This window comes from Pleurodeles waltl, chromosome 8 (assembly GCF_031143425.1).
Source record: "Pleurodeles waltl isolate 20211129_DDA chromosome 8, aPleWal1.hap1.20221129, whole genome shotgun sequence".
Lineage (NCBI taxonomy): Eukaryota > Metazoa > Chordata > Amphibia > Caudata > Salamandridae > Pleurodeles > Pleurodeles waltl.
Genome location: NC_090447.1, coordinates 1,489,748,707 through 1,489,761,533, shown reverse-complemented (window position 1 = coordinate 1,489,761,533; position 12,827 = coordinate 1,489,748,707). Strand labels below are relative to the sequence as shown.

General features: G+C 47.2%; 1 protein-coding gene across 4 annotated transcripts in view; it reads left to right on the top strand.

The window, feature by feature from the left end:
• The window catches only part of GSK3B (glycogen synthase kinase 3 beta), a 376,205-nt gene that overhangs the window by 206,014 nt on the left and 157,364 nt on the right, over nucleotides 1–12,827 (top strand). For all 4 annotated transcript variants that reach the window (XM_069202693.1, XM_069202692.1, XM_069202691.1 and 1 more), the window contains exon 3: nucleotides 11,134–11,217. In XM_069202693.1, the coding sequence (XP_069058794.1) occupies nucleotides 11,134–11,217 (84 nt within the window). The remainder of the gene's footprint in view (nucleotides 1–11,133; nucleotides 11,218–12,827) is intronic.

The window sequence follows — 12,827 nt, the reverse complement described above, 5'->3', positions numbered from 1 at the left end:
TAAATAGAGTGGGATCATTTTACTAAGACAGCTTTGCTATGGTATTAACTGGTCTGGCGGATATTTAAGTTATAATGACATCAGGTTGAATTGAATGGCTGAGTTCTCGGCTCCTCGAGCCGTCTGCCAGTTTCTCACTAGGTGTGAATTGGGACATTTGTGCTGTCTTCATATGGCTGTTCTTGCAGATGTTGGAGCCACTTCTCCAAATTGATTCTCCTAGGTTGGGTCCAATAAAATGCTTTGTCTCTTGGGAAGTACTATTCCCAGTCCAATGTCTTATTTAGGTTTCATAATTATAACCACCAAACATTTTTTTTGGGTTTAAGGAACACATTTGGCAGCGATACTTTACATTCTAAAAAAAATGTGTTACTCCAAACCCAGCCATCATTGAGCATAACCTAGTTAGATGTGGAAAATTGACCTCCCTTAAGGTCGACTCTTCGTATGTAGCTCCCCAGTCCTTGCAGTCTGACTAATGGTTTATATGTGGATTTCAACCACATATCCTGAGCTCGCTGACTGCAGCAGAACCAGCTCTGTGCCAGCTGGCTGTCCTCACTGTGTGGGATGGTTTAGGCAGAAAGCTAGCTGAGGGAGGTCTCCATGGGATTCTGGTTGTAGGGAAACCCCTCGGGTGAGCAGGAGGTGGAAAGGAAGGTCACTGCTATAGTATTACGTGGCATTCATGGGGCGTTTCAGAGGCTACTATGACGCTCAGTGCTATGTGACAATATGGATGTAAACTCACAAAACAGTAGAGCTGATGATTGCTTATTGTGTCCAGAGGGACAACATTCTATGCACCGGGTGGGCATGTGTGTTCTGGTACAAGAGTGTGGCATACCATTTGATACAATAATAGCTATGCTAAGTATGCCCTCCATTGGAAGGTGTTGGTGTACTAGAGAATTTCTTCAGTTTTTTTTATCTTGTGATATCACAGCTTGGCTTTTCTGGGTTGTCAGACGTGCCCCACAGATTCCTCCAGAACAGTGGCTGTCAATCTACCAGTGGTGCTATATCATCCTCTGATGTCTCATATGTCCATAGTCAGTTCCCTTCAGGTGGCTAAGTCTCACCTTAAAATGAGAAGCGTGCTTTCCTGCCTGTGCAAACATCCTCCACAAGCATCACCCACACCTCATCTCTGAAGCACTGCATTGACACTGGAACCTCGGCATGTTGACCACTCGATGATACTGGCCACCGCTGTGCATCTGTCGTCCAGTGATCTGAACACAAACACCACTGTGCAAGGAGAATGGTGTTGCTCTTCTCCTCCGACCTTGGTTTAAATTCTGACTGCTCTTCATCCTCTTCCTTTAGCTGCATAAGGTCCTCGTTCTACATTCTGAACAGGCGCGATTGACCCAAGAAGCAAGACACCAGTTTCAGGTGACGACTCCAAATGGTGGACATATATAGAGAAGTTACATTAACCAGTGGTTATTCTTCGATTCAACGCAACCGCTAGTTGATTATTTTAGAGAGCGTTGGAGAAATTCTGAGCCCTCCCTTCCTCATTCAGGACACTCCGCCCAGGTTAGAGGTCCTTTCTGCTGGCCAGGCTCCACAAATAAATTGGCAGTGGTCAGCTCTCGGAACACTCCTGGAACCGGCTCGTGGGTGGAAATCACATTTCGTAAAAGAGCTGCCCACCAGAATCACTGTGATTTCTAGTGGCTTATTACTAAATGAGATGTGTTTACCCGGGCATGGCCATGTCTAACCGGAGTGGTTGCTTTGGTCCCAGAAGGGGCAAGTTAAACTTGCTCATTTGCAGTGGTGTAGATGTCAGTACTTCACTGGGTACACAGACACCTTAAGGACTACAACAGCTTCAAGATAGGTACAAAATGGATGCGAGGCTAACAGGCTTCTTGTACCTGGAAACTGGACCAAGCAGTGCCCATCTGTTGGAGAGAAGGCTGCGAGGAAGTTTATTCCATCTTAGATCCCAGTGACCTCCGCTTGCAACATTGTGCCCTACATTACTCAGTTGGAAAGCTCAGTGCTCAGCACGTGGCCCGGAGGATATTAAGCTTTATTAATCACTTACGTCTCAATTCACCCTCGCCCCTTAAATTGTGCCAAAGAGATGCTTGGGAGCAAGGAGTAAGATCCTGATTAGCCAAGAGACTTCTGTGAATGTGACCCTTGTATCCTTGCCTACTTGTGCTGCTCACTGACTGCCTTGGCATTTCTATCATTTTGAAGGTAATGTGCTGTTGCCCTTGGGCAGTGTTCAATGTGGCCAGGACTGCATCATCATTCTGTACTCCTGGTGTACCGGAGAATCCAGTTCCCCACTGACGTGTGCATGACGAGTGCCTTAGAGAGATGGTAGGGCTACCTACCTGTCAGCTTAACAGAACAAACCATCAGCCATCCAGAAGAGCGCCATGAACCCTGTAGAGCTGGTTAAGCATGTTTTATTCGGATTGCAGCGCATGGCATTGATGTTTGTAGGGCAGACTGCCGCATCAGCAGCGCCGTGGGGGCTGGTTGGATCTGTGGTTGGCCATATGCTAGGCTTGGGCTGGGAGGGTCCAAGCTTGGCCATATGCCAGGCTTGGGGTAGGAGGGTCCATGGTTGGCCATATGCCAGGCTTGGGATGGGAGGGTCCATGGTTGGCCATATGCCAGGCTTGGGGTGGGAGGGTCCATGGTTGGCCATATGCCAGGCTTGGGGTGGGAGGGTCCATGGTTGGCCATATGCCAGGCTTGGACTGGGAGGATCCATGGTTGGCCATATGCCAGGCTTGGGATGGGAGGATCCATGGTTGGCCATATGCCAGGCTTCGGCTGGGAGGATTCATGGTTGGCCATGTGCCACGATTGTGCTCCAGTGATGAGCATCTACCCGTACAATGTAAGCCGGTTTCGCAACTGCTAAGAGCAGGGCTGACTGTTAAAGGGGCCCCAGCCGCTGTCTAGCATGGAAGGAATGACAGTCGAAGGCGAATGGACGGAGCACAGATACAAATACAACCCCTAGCTTAACACGTGGATTTAAAAAACACTTGTCTGCGTGGCTCGGTGGTGTTATATGTGGGGGCATTTACCCCGTCGGGGAGGGGAGTGTTTGAAATCTACGGGAGCAGGTTGAGCTTCCTAAAATCCATGTGGGACATACTCGCCCTGTTGGCTATTGAACAGTGAAATTGTAAGAATGGCCAATATTGCACTCAGTAGCTCGATTTTCAGAAGTTTCTGAACGTTCAGAAAGAGCTTGGGGAGTTTATCCTGGGCCTGGATGCATGTTTCCTATAAAACAGGACATTTTCAAAATCGGAAGTTTCTTGTTGGAGTTGAAATGTTTGGCCAGGCCAACAAAACGTCTGTTCTCTTCTGGATGGCCTGTCTTGTCCAGGTCTGATCGGTGCTAAGGTCCAATGAAGGGCATTGCCGTGGCACAAAGTTTTGTATGTTTGGAGCACTGTGAAGCTCGATGTTTACATCATGGCTTAGGGCAGTGGTCTCCAAACCTTTTAATGTCGCCCCCCCCCCCCCCCCCAGTTGAAAAATAAAAATCATTGCACCCCCCCTCAGAATTTTTCACAATTATTTGATAAAGATGGCAAAGTTTAAATATGTCTAGACTTATTAAACATTGCAGTTGAGTACTGTTACCTTTTTAAAAATGCACTAACATGCTTCTGCTTAAAACAAAGCCCTGTTATCTGTATAATGCCTCTTTTGGCCAGAGCCTGGTGCCTCTTCCCCCCCAGGGGAGCCCGCCACCTAGTTTAAAGACCTCTGGTTTAGGGACATTGTCCTTCAGGCTGCCTTTCTCATGCCATTATACTGCTCCTTCTGCTTCAATGACCTCAAGCCTGGTACTTCTGGCCACCTCTTCACAGGAACCACTGTGCTCCCCTGAAAAAACATCCTAGCAGAACCAGTGCATGCAATACAAAATGCACAACATAAAGTTTGTCTACCTAAACTCTCTTCGTATGGGCAAGCAGGGGACAAGGCCTAACTCAGTGTGCCAGGGGGTCTAGGTGGTGTGCAACAAAAATATAACAGTTGCTGTAAACTATGGAGGTACTCAACCAAGTTTGTGTTACACAACAATTTTAATATGGTCTCATTCACACAAATATATTTACACCATAAATAATAACACGAACATGATAAGTGCTTGATGCGCAGCTGTAATACACTAATGGCATAGTGTGACCAGTAATCTCCCAAACTAAATGGCAGCCTAATTTAGAAATGGGTTATTTGCTAAAACTGATGGCAACCACATTTTACAGCAAAAACTCTTATGGTCCATTGCAACCAACACTATATAATGTCTGCGGTGCTCTAAAGTTCGCAAAACTGTAATACGTGGTACCCCCCTCCAAGGTCACGGTCGAACACTTCGCCTGCCTCCAATGCCACTTTACATGCTACACCAAGACTCAATCCCCCACCCCCCAAGCCCGAGAAACAACTACTGTGCCCACTGCTCAATGAATGATTGCTCTGCAAACGCGCCACAGATATATGGGACACCGTGACCACCCACAGCCCAGACCTGTTCATCACCGAGACCTGGCTCCCACCCGCCCCTGCCCACAGCATCACTTGCGCCACCCCTCAAGGCTACAAACCAATCCACAAAGACTGCCACAACAAGCATGGAGGAGGCCTCTCCATCATGCATAAGGAAAACCTCCCTGGCACCACTGTTGAGGAAGAATTCCCTCACATCATGGAGCACCTTAACTTCCTCATCCAAATTGGCTCCAGGACCACCATCAAGGGAACCCTCGTGTACAGACCCCAATGCCCGCCCCACCTTTTGCGAGAGCATCAATGACTTTTTCACCCCCTTTCCATCGACTGAACAGACTACATGTTTCTAGGAGACCTCAATTCCCACCTAGATGATTCCCACGACCACAACTCCACCAACTTCCTGGATAGCCAAAGCAACATCAGACTCAATCAACTAGTAATTAGCCCCACTCACACAGCAGGACATATCTTGGACCCCCTTTCGCAGCCAGCGACAAAATCAAGTTCTCCCACACAACGGAGCTCACATGGACAGACCACCACCTGGTATATTTCTCCATAACCAGCAGACCAGGGCTTTTGATCAGCTCCCCCACCTTCTCTTCCCCCCGCAGATTGGGAAAAAATCACAGAGATCTAATGGGCCACTGCAACCTACGCCAGCAAACCTACCCCCTTCGACAACCTAGAGCAAAACGCCTGCAGCCTATCCGAATGGCTCCTCAACAGCGCCAACAAAATCTCCCCCCACAAGGAACCCCAGCTCCAGAAGATCAAGCAAGCCTGCAAGGTGGTTCACCTCCCAACTCCGCACACTCAAGAGATACTGCAAACGGTTCGAGATGGTGGCACAGCAGAAAAGAGACTGCACTACTTTCAAAGATGCACTCAACAAATACCATCTCCGCCTCAAAGAAGCAAAAAGGGTTGCCGTACTCGGGCACATCAAGGAAATCACCAACCGCCCAAAGGAACTCTTCAAGATAGTCAGTTCTCCTGCCCAGCAGCCCCCGAGAACACAATCCAGCCCACTCAGACCCTTTGCGACTCACTAGCCGACTACGTCAGTGACAAGATCAGAGCCATCTACAGTGTCTTCCAACCCAGCAGCATCGAACACCTACTGATGAGACTTGAGGTCTCTATCCATCCAGGAAACAGTGGTCTTCATTAGCTTGACCCACTCCAGCTCACCCAACGACCCATGCCCCCACTGCATCTTCAACCCAGGACATAAGGAAATCAGCCTTGTCCTCACTCTCATCCTCAACACCTCCATCAGGACTGCCACCATCCCCGACGCCTGGAAGCAAGCAGGTGTCAATCTGCTCCTCAAGAAACCATCTGTGGACCCCAACAAACTAAAAAATTATCACCCCACTTCTCTGCGCGCTTTCCCAGCTAAAGTCCATTAGCAAACAGCCCTCTGAACACCTGAAAAGACACAACCTACTGGACACCTCCCAATGCGGTTTCCGCACCAACTACAGCACTGAGACTGCCCTTATTGCCGCAACAGACGACATCAGATCCCCCTCGACAACGGAGAGAAGGCTGCCTTGATCCTCCTCGACCTCTCTGCTGCATTCAACACCATCTCCCACTACACCCTCATCTCAAGACTCATCGCATCTGGATCAGAAACAGCACCCTCAAATGGATCCACACCTTCATCACAGGACGCCCCCAGAGAGTCTGCCTCCCACCTTTTACTGCTGAACCAAAGAGCACCATATGCAGCGTCCCACAGGGATACGCACTTAGCCCCACCCTTTTTAACACCTACATGACTCACCTAGCCGAGATTGTACGTTTGCATGGACTCAACATAATCTTGTACACAGACTCAAACTCTCCCTCTCTCCCTCTCTCCCTCTCCAACAACTCCATGACCCACATCGCCGAATAGATGAAATCCAACTGCCTGAAAATGAACACAGACAATACTGAGGTGACCATCTTGAGAAACAACTCAATCCCCTGGGACGACTCCTGGTGCCGCCGCCCCCACACGCTCCTGTGACTGACCACGCTTGCATTCTCAGCATCATCACCATCAACAGAAAACTCACCTTCGAATGACAGATAAACACAGTGGCCTCTGCCAGCTTCCATAACCTCTGCATGCTACAGAAGATTTTAAGATGGATCCCCATAAAAACCAGAAAGACAGTAACCCAAGCCATCATCACCAGCAGACAAAACTATGGAAACACCCTTCATGTCGGACTCCCTGCCCAACTCTTCCACCACCTCCAAACCATCCAGAACACATCCGTGAGACTCGTCCTGGATCTTCCCAGGTGGACCCACATCACCCCCCACCTCTGCGATCTCCACTGGCTGCCAGTGCACAAGAGGCGCAAAGTCAAGGCCCTCATCATAGCATAGAGAGCCCTCAACATCGAACCCAGTCTCATCAACCACAGACTCTTTCCACAAGCCCGCCCGGGAGCTCCAGTTGACATCCCTCGCTAAGTCCTGAGAGATCGCCGCAGCGGTGGACACGCCTTCTTCCATTTTGCTGCCAAGATTTTGAATGACCGACCCACCACCCCTACCACCTCCTCCCTCAAAACATGGCTCTTCGAGGATTAGCTTGCAGCATCTACCCCAGTGCCTGGATACACCCCAGGGTGATAAGCAGCGCTTTATAAAAATGATTGATTGACCTACAGTTCGCTAAAGGTTCCAATGTCTCTGGAACCCGCTAGCTGGCCCACCAAGTGCTGGACCACTGCACTCAAAAGGTCAAGAGAGGAAGAAATTTAAAAAAATGAATGGTGGGGGTTAGGTTGTAACAGTCTCTCTCAATAGCGTGCCTTGTTGGCAAACACTGGTAGTGGTGGGGTCCTTTGTTCAATAGCCCCCTTTCTGGTCTCATGGTTCTTGGTTGGTTGCGTGGCCTCCCTAGGTTTGCTGAGAGCTTGCTGTCAGGCAGGTTCAGCACCATGCGAGGCCCACAGAGCTATAGCGGCCTTGGTGTAGTCCTCCTAGCCTGGAGGAAGTGGGCAGCACACCGGCTCCATACTGTCCAGAGCTGCTTCAGCTTCAGGCCAGCTCCAGCTTATATTCTCAAAGCCAGGCAGTTGGGTAGGCAGATGCCACTGCTAATCAGCCTTCCAACAGTGACGTACTGCTAAATGATGGTCCCCCTTTCAGAATATGAAGGGGGGGGGGGGCTAAGGCTTCGAATTCTCACTGATGTTCATTGGCCTTGAGCTGAATGAAAGCCCCATAAAGGGTTTGCCCCCAACCCCTTCCCACCCTCTACATGCCGTAGAGTGACGGGGCCAGTGTTTTCTTGTTAATGAGTCTGGGAAGGTCTTCTCCTGAGGCTACAGTGCAAGAGCCTCTGTCTACGTGTAGTGTCACGGGGGATTCTTGGCAGGGAATCTGTGAAGATTCTCCCCAGACAAGCTCTGACAGAGGGAACAAGCAAGAGAAGAACAGGAGGGGAGGTTGTCCGCTCGGGGCAGCACTGATGCTCTCTTGTACACTTGATTCTTACATACAAGTAAATGTTCACATACAGTTACTGGTATCTCTAATTACAGGTGCACAAGTAATGCTTCTGAAGTCTCTTAATGTAATTCATTAATTCTAATGTCTGCAAAGTGCTGCTCCATTGAAGATTGCTCAGAATGTTGGCGAACATTGTGTAGGTATGGGAGGTACTTGACCTGCTAAGATAGACCTGCATAGTAGGAGTCTCAACAGTAGCTCAATTTGGGGGGTGGGAGGTGGGCTGGAGGGACTTGAGACATTGACGTAGGGAAGGACTTCTCACCAATACCTTATAATGGGGAAACATTAGTTGTTTGATGAAGGTAGGGGGAAGTTCAATCTTTTTGAGTTTGGGAGAAAGGGTACCCCACATGATGATATTATGATGGCGTACTGCATATAGTCAAAGATGGAGCAAAACATGGCTCAGGTCACCCAGTGATGCACACGGGTGGGGTGCAAAATACAAAACAGCTCGATTAGTGGGCAAACAGTGTGCAGAGGCCAGTTGACATGACATGAATACGATCTTGTGGAATATACAGAGTCTCCATGACTACGCAAAGCATATACATAGATCTTGGGCGACACACTCTGAAAGGCGTTTGACTGAAGGAGACCCACCTGACGGTCACATGACAAACTACAGCATAAAGTGGAAGGACAAATGTACTCCATGGTTTCTGCATATGCAAGAGCGGTATCAATATGGGTGACCCCCAGAGTGCCGTTCCAGCACTGCATCTCACAGGCAGACACCAAGGGTCGATATATGTTTGTGTATGGATTGCTGAATGAGGGCAGAGGTATGTCCTATGAGCAGATGTTCCCTTAGCATAGATGATCTGTTTTTGAGCAATGCTAAAGATCCTTTCCCCATACCAAGGTGTGTTAATAATCTGGGCAATGGATTTCTGTTAATTCATTGATAGAGAAATAGTTATGCTACTCCCAAAGCAATATGCAAAACTGGATATGTTGGGAGCATTAGCAGAGGTGACAGACAGACTTTAGTGCATAGATATGTGGAGACAATTGCAGCCCACTCACAAAGATTTATATATAACATATAGTAGATTGTAACCTATGTTAATCTTGCAAGACCTGGGGGCTAAAGTGTAGTCGACAGCACATCTGGACAGGCTTCCCTCAGATCATGCATTACTGCTTGGTAGACTGAGTACCCACACCTAGCAACTCAACCTATGGGACACAGTATTTTGGTCAGAAATTGGTACAGTAATAGGGGATATCTGAAGGACAACTGTGAGATAACAAACACCAGGCCAGACGAATGGGAAGCATTCAAAGTGGTCCTGAGAGGGAAGGTCTAAGTAAGAAAAGTGGTATGAGATGCCAACTACAAAGTGACTTGAAACACCTGGAAGAATATTTAGTGCAAATGCAAAAACAAGAAGGGAGGGACCCGTACATTACTGGAGATGAAGTGTAGACTAGAAAAACTCGGACTCACTTTATAAAGTAATGCTTAGAGAAAACAGATAGAAGCCACTTTCTCCAAGGCATTGCTGATTTACTGGGAACAACTGTTTGTAAAATAGGCCAAGTCATGTCTTTGTCCAGGTTGAAGGAAGGGGGGGGGTGGCAGCAAAACCTGTTCTCCGTAGTTTGGTGCATCACATTCACAGTCACAGTAGTCATTTGGCGTTGGGACTTGCCCTATTTCTGCACTTTGCCAAGTTAATGAGGACAATCAAAGAAATATGGACAAATTTCCGAGCAACCCCAGGAGAAAAGTGGTGCTAGGGTTCCTGCTGAGAGTGGAGTCAACGAAAAGAATGGTCTGTCGACTTTGAGGTCTTAAAAAAAAAAAAAAAATATATAGCATGAAAGAGCAAAAGTAACCCATAGGGCAAGAGTGGGGTGGGAGGAGGAACTGCAGGAACCCCTGACTGACATCAAATTGGACAGACCGTGTGCACATGTAAAAGAACTATCCAGTAACATCTAGTTAAAGCTGGTGCTCTTTTGTGTTCTACACTACACTTATCTCAGGCCTGCAAGACTACACAAGCTTTACCCAGCGAGACCGTGTTTGGTCTGGAGCTGCACAGCAGTAGAAGATTATTGAAAGGCAGTAGCTCTGCAATATTGGTCAAACATTGTCTCCTAGGCATAATTCCTCATCTCAAATCCAGCTCAGAATGTCGGCAAAAATTGTGTAGGCATGCAGGGCATGTGACCTGCCTATATAGACATCCATAGTAAGAGTCTCAACAGTTACACAATTTGGGAGGGCTGAACTTTAGACATTGACTGATGCAAAAAGAATAGCAATACACTGGCTGTCCTCAGCATGTAGGGTGTTCTGGGGGTTGGATCAGGGCACAGTGTTGGCCTGAATCAGGGATAGCTCAGAATGAGCTCTTGCAGAATATAGGCACCTGTGAGATTAGGAGAGTTGGAAAGGCAGAAGATGATCTCCCAGAATGGGCTGAGATGATTCAGAGACTAAAATAATCTGAGGGAATAGGCACCACTGTTGGACACACACAACCAGACACGGGGATGTGGAAGCTTGAGTGTCTCAAATTAGCGAATAGTTTTGTGCAGGCTAGGGGTCTACCCTTGGAGGTGTAGTTGGTCATAATTTAACGTTATTGTATTTATGCATCATAGCACCAAGACAACAGAAGATAAGGTCTGTAGTGATCCTCTATGGTTAGAAGACATGTAAACTAACTGTAAGTAGCCATGAGACTAAGAAGGTGTTTGGTTTACACCGTGTCATTGTTCATATGTTTACGGACATCTGCTGAGTCCGACTTGTTTCTGTTGTATGAAAATTAAGAATTTTCTTTAACGGAATATCTTCTAAGCTAACAACACATAGTGACAATTGGTGCAGTGGGCATCGCAGAAAACCTATCTAGATGAATTTCGAATTTTACAGCCCCTTAAACCTTTTTTTTTGTGTCAATGATTTGGACCCTCTACCCCCACAAACTGTAAACACAATACCGAACATGAAGTTGCTGCTTTCGTCCTCTTTTTAGTTGGACATGTAGAACTTTAACATTGAAAGTCCTTGCTGTTTTTATGGTGATTTGTCTCTAATCCATGCTTTGCTTTTGTCTTCCCTAGAACCGAGAGCTCCAGATAATGAGGAAGCTGGATCATTGCAACATTGTCCGATTGCGGTACTTCTTCTACTCCAGTGGAGAGAAGGTAGGTTTCCACTGCCCTAGGAAGTAGTACATTTATTATTATTAAGTTTTTAATTATTATTTGTAAGATGTATTATTATTAAGAACTGAAGAAATACTTTTAAAAAGGAGTGTCTACTTAATTTGCTAAGATATGGTGCCCAAAACATTGGGATTATGGACATATTTGGGCAGGCTTTCATCCAAGGCTATATTGTCTTTTTAACCCATACTTAATTGTGTACATACTTGGTAATATATTTCTTAAAGGTTTTGTACTTCAACAACAGTAACCTTTTGGTAGTTACGGAACCCTGTAGAAGTGCCTTTGCCTGTACGTTAGCGGGGGAAGATGTAGGAACTAATCATTTCTTATATGGACTTCTAACTGCATATTTTTCATTGTGTGAATTTCCCCAGACTGGATTCAGAAGTTTTTTTTATAGCAACTCCATTGCAAACCAGTATGTGGCATAGTGTGCTCTGTGCCTGGTCCGTACAGACTGGGATGTGACATCTGGGCCTCTATATCTGCACCATTTCTGTGAGCTGATGTCTGTTCCTTTGTTTCCGCACCTTCCGCCGTGGATTCGGAGCTCACTCCCTCATTCTGTCAGAGTCCTAACAGTAATAGTTGTGTTGTTTTCAGGTTCTCCAGTGTGCTAGGGATATGTTTCCACATAAAATAACATGATTCAAATTGTGTAAAAATTGCTATAAGTAGATGTCAGTGATGGACCCACATGAAGTCTGTCTCTGGTTGTCTGCTCCAAGCACGACATGGTGTCTTGAAGTTGATGCGTGAAGATAAACATCAAAGCCATCAGCGGAACAGTGAAAGGCATTGAAAATAGAGTGGCCTCAGTTTCCTGTGGCAGCTCTCATAAGCATAAGCAGTCCAACCTTGGCTCCACTTTGTCCTACCATTCAGCATCGTACCTCTAGGCTGCGAACTAGTTCTCTGAACTTGGAACCAATGCCATTCTTGATTCAGTATGCACTCTGACTTCCCTATCCCTGTGGTGATGCCGCAAAAATTGGGGAATTCATAGAGACTATGGACTGAATATTGGGTACAGGACCGGATCCCTCAGAGAGCACCCCTGGGACTTAAGGGTATGAGGTGGCTGCCAGTCTGTCTACTGCTGGTGATCAATCCCTGATGCTGACTGCAACTAAAGCTTGCCTCTAGGTTAGCTTCAGCTTCCTACTCTATGCTGCACCCCACACGTCATGTGGCACCACAGCTCACGTCGCAACCCCAACCATAGGCATCGACATTGGCATAGTCCTCTTAGCCTCTGGAGAGAACCCGGAGTGGCTTCTGCCAACATTGCACTAAATCCACCCTTATACACTGTCTGAGCTGGAGTTGCTTCCATACTGCTTAGATGAATATGGCAATGATGGCGAAGAACCGTCACCTCTCTACGATGATGAAAACGTATTTTATGACTGCAGGGTTCCAGCAGCCTTGATATCTTGCCAGATGCTGGCCTCCGCTCAAATCTACCTGCTGTGGCGACTGAGGAATCTACCTCCTTTGTTGCTGTGATTAGAGGAGCAGCTCAAGTCTTGAACCGGACTATCCCCGTGACTAAAGTCGAGAGTAACGTTCTTACTGAGAAGCTT